The 14360-nt window shown below is 40.4% G+C and overlaps 1 protein-coding gene across 4 annotated transcripts in view; it reads right to left on the bottom strand.

The window, feature by feature from the left end:
• ANKRD12 (ankyrin repeat domain 12) overlaps positions 1-14360 on the bottom strand; it is a 66726-nt gene that overhangs the window by 8917 nt on the left and 43449 nt on the right. For all 4 annotated transcript variants that reach the window (XR_013926686.1, XM_080378956.1, XM_080378957.1 and 1 more), the window contains 2 exons: positions 13634-13781; positions 5295-9997 (listed from right to left, as the gene is read on the bottom strand). Coding sequence is in view for 3 of the 4 variants with exons in the window: in XM_080378956.1 (XP_080235082.1) it covers positions 5295-9997; positions 13634-13781 (4851 nt within the window). In the remaining variant the exon portion in view is untranslated. The remainder of the gene's footprint in view (positions 1-5294; positions 9998-13633; positions 13782-14360) is intronic.

The following is a 14360-nucleotide window of genomic DNA, read 5'->3' as shown; positions in this document are numbered from 1 at the left end:
TGCCCAGAAACTTTGCATTCCTGACACAGTGCAACAGTGCAGTCATAGTCTTTCAATAACATAAGACAAGACGCTTGTAGTAACACCAAGCTTTTATTTAATTAATTTTACTAAGCCCCGAAAGCTCTCTCAAAAATCTCAGTGCTTTTGCTAACCGAGAAGCACACAGCATGAGGCAAGATAAACAACCTGTCTATAAAGATTATTTGAGTTTATGCAGCCACATCATCCAGAAATAAAAATTTCGGGGCTGGCGAGCACCCGTATCAGCTGAACAGTTTCAAATATGATGAAGCGTTATTCCCTTGAATTTATGGACTGTTTAGTTTTGCAACGGAAATCCCAACCAATGCCACAGCAGATAACTGAAAATGACTTAAATTACCTACACGGCAAGCTTGTACGGATTTTTCCTTAAACATCCATGCGGACTGTGCCCCCGGGCAGACGCCGCTCGCCCCCAGCTGCAGTACCCGATGGGCGCCGTGCCGGCCGCCCCGTGCCCAGCAGCCCCAGCGGCAGCGCCGGCCCGCGGCTGGGCAGGCGCCTCCCGAGCGCCAGGGGGCGCCCTAGCGCCGCGGAGGCGGCTGAGGCTGCGGCCATGCGGGCCCGCCGGGCGCCAGCGCCGCCGCCCCGGGCGGGCACCGAGCCCCAGCGGCACCGCGATGGGCTGCCTGTGCGGCGGCCACCGGTGCCTCGGGTCCCGGGGATCAGCCCGGCCTCGGCATGCACTTAGAAACGCTTCGCTCCAGCCAGCCCTACACCACCTCCCAAAACATAAAGTTGAACACGGGGCTGATTCTGTTTTGAGTAATTTCTGAAATGATGAATTTTTTTTCCTCTCCTCGGGAACACGGGAAGCCGGCCCTCACACCCTTAACGCCTGCGAGCGCCATCCGAGTGGTGTCACCACGCCTGCTGGTGAACAAGCCCCGCGTTTGGGCAGGGGAACCCACCGCCCCGTCTGGGAAGAAACCGAAGTTGAGGGGCTCAAGGCAGGAATTGCCGGAGGAGCCCCTCTGGCCTCAGATCTGAGAGGCTGTTCGTAGCGAGACCTCAAAAAGCCTGTTGGGAGAACACAAACACGTATGTTGGACTTGCAGGAACAGAGCATGACACTGAATGCCAAAAGGAAAAGGTGCCCTCAGGGTTTTTTTTTATAACCAAAATAAATTATCAAATTAGTTTAAGGGCTCAGACTCCATGTGGAAGAGAGGGAGGCAAAGGGGTCCTGCCTTCTCCAGTATTTTCTAATCCCAGCCGGAGAAACCACCCAGAAGAGCCAGATGGAGCTCAGCCTTTCACCTTTGTCCCGCTGCACCAGGCAGCCGCCGCTGCAACAGGTTCATTCAGCCATCACTGGGGTCAAAGACATACCCTCTCCATCTCCAACACGTGAAAAATCAATTAAACATGTTTCCTGCGTGCCTTGAATTCTGCATAACTACTACAACTAGACCACCACTCTGTAAACCTTCAGTCCTTATTTGTGTCTGTTACAAAGAACAACAACACTGAAGCTAACTCAAGATTCACACATACACAAGTTTTCTGCAATTATTATCGCACATCCCTCTATCTCCCCTCATCCGTGCCACTCAAATCAACTGGCCTGCTCTATTGCTATCATATTTTGAGCATTTAGGAAGCAAGCTTCTGGTAACATCACTAACATAAGCTTTTACCACTTAAGTTTCTACAGGAAGGTCAGAAACTGGACAGAAACCCTTTTACTAGAAACATATCTTCTAGATAGCCATCTGAAGCTGGAAATGAATCATCTTGGTATCTCTTCTCAGGAGGCTGTACAGATAAAGGCAACTGAACCCTGCTGAACATACTGATTTAGCAATCTGAAAGGCAATTTAGCTAAGTGCAGTTTAAATTTACTGTTAGAAGATTGAGATTTGTTTCTTTCTGTTTTGAACTGACCTGATGTATCCTATCTTATGTTTTGTATTTGCATTGGTGAGAGGGAAGCCACAATTCATATGCGACTATCCTTACAGCCTTAGGTGATATGGGTAATAAATTACAGTACATAAACAAGGCTGTGGAAATCAAACTTAAGCACACCATCTCCTGGTTCCCACCTACAGGATGTTTGAAGTTCATCAGATAAACCATAGCGCATCATTAAAATTCCAATGCAGAGAACAGCATGTTACACAAACTATTCTGAGTCTCAGAGTGTCAGAGCTAAATATATTGTCTTCACATAGACCTTCACACAGTGGTATCTAAAATATAGGAATAATTTAAGAAAAGGTATCTACTTTCCCATAGCCAATGTACATCCATAAGGCAAAAATCAGGTTAACAGAGAATCATTAAAGAACCATGAAAGGAGAAATTTAAAAAGAATCCCAAGAGAAAAGTCGTTTTACCACTGCACCAGACCATTAAATTACACATTATATGCATAACAACATGTACATGGTATTAATATTCCACAACTGTGGAGAGGCTAGGCATAGCCCTTCTTTTCATGTTGTTGGACAATGTGTACAATATACATATAAATATTTATTTCTGAGCATGAAATGATATCTGGTTTAGCAATACTCCTTTTATAGTATTTGTAATAGGCACTATTATGATTGAGATTTTCAATGGTGCTGAACTAAAATTATTAAATTGTATACACAAGCAAGCTCTGAAGAAGCTACTAATAAATCAGCTAGAACTACTAATAATTTTTTAAATGTTATCTTTTTTGTGCAAAGAAACATGAGAAATTTTGTGAAAACGGTACATTTACACAAGTGACAGTAATTAAACAAAACATTTAGCTGCATTGTAGATTATTTTTCTGGCAAAACTAAGATGCTTGAAGTATTTCCCTTGATAGATTAAAACTAACTATGCTTTAAAGATGCTACTTTCTTACACTTTACTCCTGAAGGAAATAAACATCAATTTTCTCATAATTTCTTTTGGATTCTCACAACTTTTTTCCTTCCCTTTTGCTCCGAACAGCCTGGAATAAAAATATCCACCTGTTCTTTCCACAGCTGTAGAAGATTTAACAGTACCACAGAAGCATATACAAAACAAGTTACAGTTTAAACATCATTATCACCAGAACATGTATGTGTAGGGACGCAACCCAAAAATCTAAATGAGATAAAAATCAATGACTGTAATCCTTCAAGTACATATTCACATTTTTATCAACTTTTTAAAGAGGTTTTTAACAAGTAATTAAAAGCCATTGAGAATGGGGAACACACATTTGTCTCTGCTATCTCCTGAACTTAAGTTGCCCAAGAATTTGTGCTACCCTACTACCTAAATTTATTTTAATGAACTGCAGATCCCTATTATATACAGCATGAGACATATGAAGGAAGCATGAGGCAGTGGCTTTAATATGTCTCCCTTTCTTACAGTACCTACATATACTGCCATTTATGACAGGGAAATGAATTCTACTGCCCAGGTAGAAGTGGGCCAAGGAAAAATACATGCCATGCTTCTCCACTTTCTGCTTATCCCAAATTAAGCACTGAAGTGTGATGCCAAAGCAGTAAGCTGCAGCTTGGAAACAGTATGTACTTGACTAGCAGCTGCTATATATATATATATAAAAAATAATCAAAAAAATCTCTGCTTCCAGTGATAACGATACATTTCAGAAGCTGCAACAGCTACTGAGAAACCTGTAGCCTGGGGAAGGCTGACAGCCTGGTACACTGTAGCAAAGCTTACTATACATCCTAGTTCACTTACAGACCAAGTAGATGTGGGTCATCTTACCCACATCTTTCCTCAGATTACAAGTGATCTACTAACTTCAAAGAACCGTGGTCACCATCAAATAAAAGAACTCACTTCACATTAAGAGGATACACATTAATTCTCTTGGGCAGACATAGCAGGCACAGTGGAAGAAGAATGAGAGGAAACAGTCTATACAGGGGATTATGACTACCTCTGGAATGAAGCAAACATTTTACAATTTACTTACATGTATTACATTCGAGTTCATTGCTTAATCAAAAGAATCTTCAACTCTACTGGAAAAAGCTAAGGCAACATCCTTTAGCAGGGGCAAGTTATCTTATATGGAGTCAACGTAACTAACCTATTCAGAAATAGAGAGGCTGAAGACTGGATGCTTGGCTTGTGCTTATGAGATTTCATACACACAAACAGCTCAAGTTTAGTAGGCATTTTTGCCACGCAAGGATTAAGATATTCTCCCCAGTCGTCCTAAACAGACTTTTCCTAACTTGACGCATGCTAAGGAATAGGCATACAATCAACCGCTACTAAATTCTGACATTATGAAGCTACTGTATGCCAGCCAAAAAACTGCTTTAGGAAATAAAATATGTGTTTTTAGCCTATTTCAGGTATTACGTGTGTTAAGTTAAACCATTCAAACAGGTTTAAGCTAATATGTTTTACCTCAGAACTAGAGCATTTTAAATGGGTCAGATAATAGGTGGAGAAATTGTAAACCTCCTACTCCCGAAAGTAATAGTTCTTCAGAAAACCCTCAACAGCAGTGACCGTGTTACTGTGTGACACCTTGAGGGGCACCTCCATAACGAACAGCAATATTAACTGCATTTAAGCCAATTATGTTCTGCATGGCACAGACCTCCCCCACAGCTGTCATCAGACATATGCCCAATATGCTCGTGTCAGAACTACAGAGAGCCCAGAACTGAACAAATGCCCCTAAACTATGGATGGCCTTCAGCGAAAAGGAAAATAATTTCACATTATTAAACAGAATTCAGAACACTTTAAATCGATAGATTACAGAAGTTGGGACACAGCAGATTACATCTGCTGCTCTTGGGAGTACTAAGGAGAAACTGAGGTAGCTAGCAGATACTCTCCTACTTAAAACTTTTGGCGAGGGACTTAATATTTTGAAGCACTGCACATCCACACACACACACACCCCGCCCCAAATGTGACAGCTTTGAAGAATTAGTATTAACCAAATTATTGCCAGCAGAAATTCGGAGAAGCTCTCAACAACTGACTTCACTTTTGAGAGGGTAGGTATTAGTGTAGTAAATGCTTTGAAATACAGTATTTGTCTATGTACCTTTTACAAGTGTCATACATGACTGTTCATCTTACAATGACTGTCAAACCACTGTTTTTATTGCCACTGAATGGGGCTTTTAAATATGACATTACTGGTCAATATTAATTTGACATATACTAAGTTACTATTTTCAGCATGAATATTCAGAAGCAAGTTAGGAAGACTATGAAAGTTACAAAACTAAAACCAACACATTTACTTATTTAAAGACCATGTTACTTACAGTTGGGATGCATATCTTGCTCAAGGGATTGCCATCCAGCAGGTATGAGCCGTTGAAGGTCACGTATTCATCATAATATTGAGGTGCCTGGGGAATAACACTGCACAGTAATTTACGCTTCTCTTCTATTTTTTTTCTTATGTGCAAGTACTCAAAATAAGGGTTTGCTCTCTCAGAACTGTATGGCTGAATCTCTTCAAGTTTCAAAGAATCAACAATAGCTGCCAGTGACTGCTGGGTTTTCTCCTTAGCCTGCAGTAAAGAAGGGTTCACTTGCACAGGCTGAGGCACACGTGACACCTTTCGTTTACGTGGATGATGTACCTGAGCATCATCCTCTTCAGTTAATCTAATCCTTGCTTTCATAGATGCTGACGATTCAGACTCTTTTTCTGATGTCTGCATGCAGCCAAGAGGATTCTGCTTACCCTGGTTAGCAAGCATATTTGCTCTGTTCCTCGTGATTCTTTGAGGTACTTCTTGTTGTTCCACCTTCTGATCCTCCGCAATTTCTTCTTCTAGTTTAACTATTTGGCTGTATTTATGCACCTCTTCCTGTGTAATCTGTTGTAAACTGTTTTCCAAATTAGATAAAGAGGAGTACTGTGGTGAATCATCTGTCAACACATTTTCTCTGTCTGCAGTGCAGGGTTTTTTATTAGCCGATTCGTTCATAATTCCCTTTGACATTCCTGAACTTAGTTCACAGAGATCAACATCGCCTTTATTATCAACAACATGCACTGAAACCAACTTTTCTTGTTGGCCTTTTTCGTTTCTAATGTCTGAAGCATCTGCTGTGTTACTATCCTCTTCACTCTGAGCATTCTTACAAACAACTTTACTGAATGTGTATGAATTTACAATTAACTGTGAATTGCTATCACTTTCAGGAATATCTTTTTCTAACCGTACTGTAGGTAAATCATTCACCCTTTCATTGCTCTGTAAAGTATCCTTCACAGAGCTCTCGGAAAGTACAGCAATGGGTGCATCAGCCGCCTTAATGTTTGAAGGGAAGAAAGCATTTTCCAGCTCTCTGGTACTAGTAGCATCTGTCTCCAAAGTAGAAGTTGTAGTTTGAACTGGATTTTGTTGTTGTACAAATGATGAATCTTGACTGCTAATGCCTGGTAAAGAAATGTGTTTAGACACATCTGGGAGTGGCTGGATAGGTAAAGAATAAAGCGACTGTGAAGGCAAAAATGATGCAGATTCTTGAGAACTGGAACCTCCCTTAATTTCAGGATGCTGAGGCAAAAATTCAGATACTTGTTGCTCTTTTAATGTCCTGTTTTCAGAATTATGCACTGCTGTAACACTGTTAGTATCTTGTTCTGATACACCATAACCTGAGCTGTTAAACTCATTGTTTAATGGATTAAGTCCGTCAAAAGGCACATCCCACGGTTTGGTTTGCTGAGTCACACCACTTTGACTACATGGCTCTAAATGCATATTACAGTCTTCTGGAGGGCCCAGCTGAGCAATATTTTTAATGGAACTTGTACCCGTTGTTGCCTGCTTGCTGCTAACAGCTGCAGTTGGAGATGATGTAAAGTTCGACTGCAAACTAGACATACTACTTTGACAATCTCTTTCAAGCACGTTACATGGCAGTTCTGGTTTAGGAGAAGTGCTAGCGTAAGTCTGAGCTGATGGAGGAGCATTCTGATTATTTTCTTCTGATGCTCGAGGCTGTTTGCTGTGTTCAGAAACAGCAGCAGGCATGCTGCATCTTCGAACCTCTACAACAGGTCTACACTCATTTAAAACCAGTTTAACATCTTCAACAGATGCTGATCTAATGTACATTGGTGGAAGCCTGTTTGCAAAAGATGGCTTAACGCGATCTGGCAACTCGGCAAGACCATCGGTCTCTTTTTCAAGAAGGGCTGGTGATTTGGCACTTGCCAAAAATGGTGACTGTGAAAAAGACATTTGGGAATCTGAACCTTCTAGCATAAAATCTGAATCATATTCGAGTGCAGGCCTTGGAGTAGTTACTGTGGTATGGCAAGAATCCTCAGAGCTTGCAACTGAAACCATGGACACTGATCTGGAGCTCAGACTTGTCTTTTCACTTTCTAATTTGGGGGATCTATTTGAATTATCTGAAACCAATGAAGGCTTGATAACATTTACGGTTCTGGTGTCTACTGATTGTGATCTATTACTTGTGGCGTCTTTCAGCTGTTTTTCCTTTACACAAACATCTGGCAGCTCTGAGCTTTTTGAACGAATCAGTTCTTTGCTTTTTACTTCAGCTAATGAGTGTTTCTGTTTTTCTTTCATCTTGTTAAGTTCTGAACAAGTACGGTTTCTTAAACGTTCCTTCTCTTTCTGCTTTATTTTTTCTTTATGTTTTCTATGCCACTGCTCTATTTCCAGATCCTTAAGGCTAAGCATTCTTTCAAAGCTAGTTTGCATTAAATCATCATTGACTAATCTTTTTTCTTTAGGTCGAGCATCTTTTGGAGCAGGAGCTGGTTTAGGCTTAGGTTTCTCATGCTCAAGTTTTAGTTTTAGTAAACTACTTTGATGCAGTTTATCTTTATGCTTGTCTCTCTCTTTATATCGGTCTATATCTTTATCTTTTTTGTCTTTCTCTCTACCATCTGGAGTTTTCAACAAATCATCTTTTGGTTTTTCTTTCAGAGATGACAGTTTGTCATGCACTGTTTTATTACTTTCTGTAATACTGTATCTCCTTTCCTCTTGCATGTGTTTTGAGTTTGCTACTGTTGAGATCTCCTTATCTTTGGATTTGTCTTTTTTTTCAAATTCCTTTTCTTTGTCTTTAGTTCTATTTTTTTCTGATTTAGTACATTCAGATTCTTTTTCACACTGTTTGACTTTTCTTTCAGTACAGTGTTTTTCTTTGCTTTCAGCCCAATGCCTGTCTTTATCAGCCTTTTCTTTATCATGCTTCTTATCAGTTTTTTCTTTATTTCTTTCTTTGTCATCAAGTTTTTTAAGACTACCTGTGCTTTTTATCTTATCATTTTCCTTAGGGCATCTTTCCCCTTGCTGGGAACAGGGCCTCTCCTTTACTTTTTCTGTATTTTCATTTACTTCTGCTTTTTCTTTCTCCATCTTGTATTCATGTCTTACCTTTTTCTCTTTTTCTCCATTTTTTCTTTCTATCTTTTCAACATCTTTTTCTTTGGCCAAAGTTCGCTTTTCAGTCTTTTCTTTATTTTCCTTTAAATTCTTTTCCTGCTTTTCAGTATCTGTTTCTTTTTCTATTAAATGCATGCTGGCTGCCACATCTTTAACACCAAAGCAGAACAACTCCATCTCTTTATCTGCAAGCGTAACTTCTTTTTCTTCTTTTGTATCTTTTAGTTTTTCATCCTTGAGAAACTTCTCATTTTCCTTTTTGTTCTTCTCTTTCTCTCTCTCCTCTCTAGCATTTCTCTCTTTCTGGATCTGTCTCTCCTTAACCAGCTTATCTTCTTTTGCCACAGCTTTTTCTAGCTTTGATTTTTTGTCTGAAGAAAGAGATTCATGTTCTGTATTTAACAACGTCTCTTCATTTTCATCACTTTTGAAAAAGTTCTCTTTCCAAAATTCTCTGTCAAACTCAATACTTCTTTGAACCTCTTTAACATTATCTTTATGTTTATGTTTTTCCTTCTCTCCATCCTGCTCTTTTTTATGCTTCTCCTTTTCTCTTTCTTTGTGCCTTAATTTATGCTTTTTCAGTGTTTTACCCTCCTTGTCAATCTTTCTCAGAGTATACTCTGAATTCTCCAATGCTGAGCTATTGTCTTCCTCTTTAATTTTAGGACTAGATTTTTCACCAAATTCTAAGTGAAAATCTTTCTGATGATGCTTGCTTTTATCTTTGTGCTTGCAAGACTTGCCACTAGAACTTTCTACTAGATATTCAGAATCAGTGTTGTGATCATACCGAACTAATTCTGATTGCAATGTTATTTCAGAACCTCCTGGTGATAAGCAAGTTTTGGTGTTTTCTTGCTTTAATGGTGTTGACTGCTTTTCGCTTAATCCACAGGGATGCTTTGGAGATTTGCCAGCAGTGATATGGAACAGATGTAAAGAAGAATCTTCTTTTGGGGTGAAAGACTTCTTAAATGTTTCTTCCTCTCTAGTTTTATCTAAAGAATCTAAGCCAGAAGTAGCTATATTTGTTACTCTAGCATTTTCTTTTTCTTGCTTTAGTTCCTGATTCTCTTTATTTTTGCTCTGATTTTTTACTTTCCTTTTAACTTTGCCTTTTTGCTTGTGTTCATTTGTAACCATATATTCTTTCTTCACTCTTACATCAGAACTTGATGTCTCTGAAATAGAGCAAGGAGAGACTATATTCTTGTCCTGAAGTACTTCTTCATCTGAACTTTCAGAGCTTGAATACAGAACTCTAGATGGTTTCTGCTTTTTGCTTTTAAATGATTTTGAAAAGACAACTTTTTCCTGCTTCACAAATAAGCTGTTCTTCTCAACTTCTGTCTCATCCTCCTTCCTTGGGTCTTTTCTAAGAATATGTTTGTCATCAACCATTTTTTTCATTTCCTCTTCATCATCATCTTTAAACTCATACTCATCAAGAGCAGATGGAAGTGGTGCCTTACTAGGGACCATTTGTTTGCTGTCATTGGCTACAGAGTCCTTTTCTGCTTCTGAATCAACATTCGCCTCTACGCTAGAAGGATTTACAGATGGAGCTTCTTCAGAATCTAGAGTAAGAAAAAAACATTGGTTGAATATTGATGGAACATTCTTCACACTTTACTCAGGACAAAATAGTTCAGTTCAGCAGTCATAGAAACACTCAAATCACAATAGATCTTCTCTCTGGAATATAAGCTTTTTAGGAGAAAACAAAAGGTCATGAAACCAAAGTGCTCCCCACACTTTACAGCTCTCACTCAGGTATGTAAAAATATTAATTAGTGTTTACATCCCCCAATCTAACAAAAAACCAATGCACTTTAAATTTTGTAAACAACATCTACTGCGTGTAATTCCTGCATAACATGACTCTTTCTCAAGGACATCTTACGATGATGAGTCACTCTTCTAGGAGACAATTCATCAACCGTTACGCTCTCTAATAACTAAACTATGTTTCTCCACATGAATATTCAGTCATATTTCAATGGCAGATAAGATTTTACTCTTAAAAGACAAAGAGCTGCTTGTGTAAAGAAGTTTGCTCATGAATCTTTACGCACCCAATATGGACAGCCTAAAGCAGACCATGCTATAATTCACTGCAACTGGTCTCTGCTGTATGAGTGCACAGCATGGAGCAAGTATATTGTACTGGGTATCTTGGACTTGGAAGTCCAAAATGTAAACCTCTCAACTGTTGCTAAAATTACATTTTAAGAAACATTATGAAGTGTTATCACCACCTGATCACACGAAAATCTAGACCTCAAAAAAAAATCTTTAAGTAGTATTTCTGGATGTATTGTTCCCTCCAGATAAGGTTCCAAATCAAGCCTCTTCAGCTGAGTCTATCAGTTTGCTTGTTAAAAATAACTGAGTATTGTATTATTCAGTACCATGGACTAGAGATTTGATGTACTGAAAAAAAAGTAACAGATGAGTTTGAAATAATAGTGTAAGGGAAGTGATGAAGCAGTTTCAATGCATCAAAAGTTTGAATAACAAAAAAATAGTTGTTCTGCTGCAAGATTACCCCTCATGTCCAGTAAGATCCAACTGCCAGTACATGGTGATTAAGACACATACCTTGCCAACAGGCTTCTCAGCTCTTTTTTATTCAACAACACTATCCATAAAATAGATGTCAGAAGTCTCTATTATCTTCTATGTTATCTGATGCACCCAGAACATATTACTAGTTTTGTGCTACCAGCTTTTTATATACATCCCTCCTTGCCCATACTATACATGGCATCATCTTCCTGCCTTAACTCTAACCACTCCTTTCTCTGTGGCTTCCCTTCACCTGTTTCCTACAAGGTAGTTGGTGCTTCTCTCTTCCATATCCCTATTTGCTTTGCTCTTAATAGTCTTTCCCTGTTCCAAACACATCAGGGAGCTTACTCTTTCATGACTAAAGATAAAGCAATGGAAGTGCAAGAGACAGATCACCTATTATCTAATCCTGACTCCTTGAGAAACTACAGAGAACATTCTGCTCCTCTTGGAAAGCAGCCCATGGAAACTAAGCAATACCCTGCACTGACACACAACTGTTGAGGAATCAATTGCTAAATAGTAACAAGTTTCTATTTGGCATATATAAAAATATTTTTCTCAGATTAATGATGTAGCTAAGCTTAAGTAGATTCTGTGGAGCAATGCTGTGACTGTCCCTTAAAACGGAATTACTATGCATGTATTTCAGATTATTCTAATGCTAAAAAAAGTTAACACTACATCAGAACATTCACTAGCTCTACATAGGACAACATGACTTTTTTATTTGGCTTGAACTACAGTGAAATCTTGAACAGAAAACATTCCTAGCCATTTGTTTTTGATTTTTTTTTGTTAATTTGTTTAGTTGGTTTGGTTTTGTTGGGGTTTTTTTTAGGGTTTTTTTTTTTTTGATTGTTAGGGGAAAAGAAACTGACTTTAACATTCATGTGACTCGATGCTCTCCCTCCTGTTATTTTCAGGATCACAGAATGGTTGAGGTTGGAAGGAACATCTAGTACCAATGTCATCTGAGCCAATGCCCCACTGAACCAGGGACACCCAGAACCCGTTGCCCAGGACTGTGTCCAGACAGCTTTTGAGTATCTCCAAGGACAGAAACTCCACAGCCTCCCCCCGGGCAACCTGCGCCAGTGCTTGGTCACCCTCACAGTAAAAAGTGTTTCCTGAAGTTCAGAGGGAACCTCCTGTGTTGCAGTGTGTGCCCGCTGCCTCTGGCCCTGTCACCGGGCACCTCCACAAAGCCTGGCCCTGTCCTCTTTGCGCCCTCCCTTCAGGTATCTGTGTACACCGATAAGATCCCCCTGAGCCTTCGCTTCCCCAGGCTTAGCAGCCCCAGCTCTCTCAGCCTGTCCTCGCAGGAGAGATGCTCCAGTCCCTTCAGCAGCTTTGGGGCCCTACACTGGACTCTATCCAGTATGTCCATGTCTCTCTCATATGGTGAGACCAGAACTGGACCCAGCACTCCAGTGCTCACCAGTGCTGAGCAGAGGGGCAGGATCACCTCCCTCGACCTGCTGGCAAGGCTTCTGGTGCTGCCCAGGACACCACTGGCCACCCTGGCTGTGTGGGCACACTGCTGGCTCATGTTCAACCTGGTGTCCACCATGACCCCTACGGCCTTTTCTGCAAAGCTGCTCTCCAGCTGGTCAGACACCAGCCTGTACTGGGTACCTGGGGTTGTTTCCCCCCAGGTACAGGACTTCACATTTCCCCTTGTTAAACTTCAAGAGGTTTCTGCCAGTCCATTTTTCCAGCCTACTGAGGCCCCTCTGAAGGGCAGCATGAGCCTCTGGCACATCAGCCACTCCTCCCAGTTTTGTGCCATCAGCAAACTTCCTGACAGCATACTCTGTCCCAGTCATTAATGAAGATGGTAAAACACGACTGGACGCAGTACTGACGCCTGAAGTACACTGCCAGTTACTGACCTCCAACTAAACTTTGTGCCACTCATCACCATGCTCTGGGCCTGGCCATTCAGCTAGTTTTCAATCCACCTGATTTCTTTTACTCAAAAGGATCTGAATTCCTGAAGATTCTGTGAAAGCAGAATGAGAAGTTGCTCCCTGCACTCAACTTACTTGTCAAGAATCTTTTGCTTCCAAGGAGAAAACAGTTCTTTCTGTGTCCCAAGAGGTGATACCTGTACCATAATCTGCAGAAATACAGTTGGGGCCAAGAATTACTGCCTCCATGTAAGCAAGCTACTACCTGGTCACCTTCACAAATTTGTGGTTTGCCCACTGGCAAGGATTTTTCTTTACCAAGTGTAAGTTTTACCCACGTGTGACACTAGCTGCCAACTCATCTACTAAGCACATGAAGCAAGTGACTTTGGGGATATTTTCCCCCAAGAAGACCTCTCAGAAACCACTTCATAGTATAATAAACACGATTTTTCTCTGTATCTTTCTCTGGAAAACCCACCATTCTGAGGTAGGGCTTATTAAGGAGAGGGGGACAGGCTTATTAGGCAGAGGGGCAGGAAAAAAGTCAGGATAAATATTTCAGATAAATCAACTCAAAGATCTGAAAACTACCTCTAAAAGCAGGAAACAATAGCAACTGCTACCTGCAGCAACTCTTTAATAGCTAATATTATGCGAAAGATTAAAACCACCTAACTTCAGCCAAATTGATGCACCTGAAGTAAGCAATTAAATGGCTACTTTTACCTGAGCAACTGTCATCATCATCAGAGATGGGCACCTCCCTTTTCAATAGCATTTCCAGCTCTTCAGTTTCAGCAACATCAACAGGTCTCTCCCCATGCTTATTGGCTTGAAATGGATTTCCACCATGTCGAAGCAACAGCTTCACAATCTGCAAAATTAAATAAATTAACTTTCAGGTGTTCCACAATGTTACTTGACCACCATAAATATCTCCCATTGCACACGAATGTGGATAACTAATATGAGATCCTAAACTCCTACCTATGAAACTGAGACTGGAAAGCAAGTCTTCAGCAACTAGAATGCTAAGTCCAGGTATATGTAATCTGCCTGTTAGAAGAGGTAATGGGGAAGACTAAAGAAAGTTGTCCCTCTGTTACACAGATGTGGCACCATCATAAATAAAAGCAACAGTGGCCTTTTGTTCTTGCTGTTCTAGCGTTTCCTCAACAATTCATCTGGTTCCTCACCTACCAAGCTCGGTGCTCTTCTGCACTTGATTCACCTCCTTGCTCTGAATTGTATAGAACTTAACCCTAAGGAACAGTAAAGTTTTTCAAGTACTAGCAGCACTGGTTACCACAGCATTTCAGAAAAGCCCTGACAGAGATCCAAATATCTTAGTGGAAGAACAAACTACACCCTTCCCCAACTGAATATAATACAGCAAAATCATCAATTCCTGTAACATCAAGGGCAACTAATCATTGAAGTTACAACGATACCA

The sequence above is a fragment of the Falco punctatus genome (assembly GCF_963210335.1).
Source record: "Falco punctatus genome assembly, chromosome: 3".
NCBI classification, from domain to species: domain Eukaryota; kingdom Metazoa; phylum Chordata; class Aves; order Falconiformes; family Falconidae; genus Falco; species Falco punctatus.
This window is presented reverse-complemented; position numbering and strand designations above follow the sequence as displayed.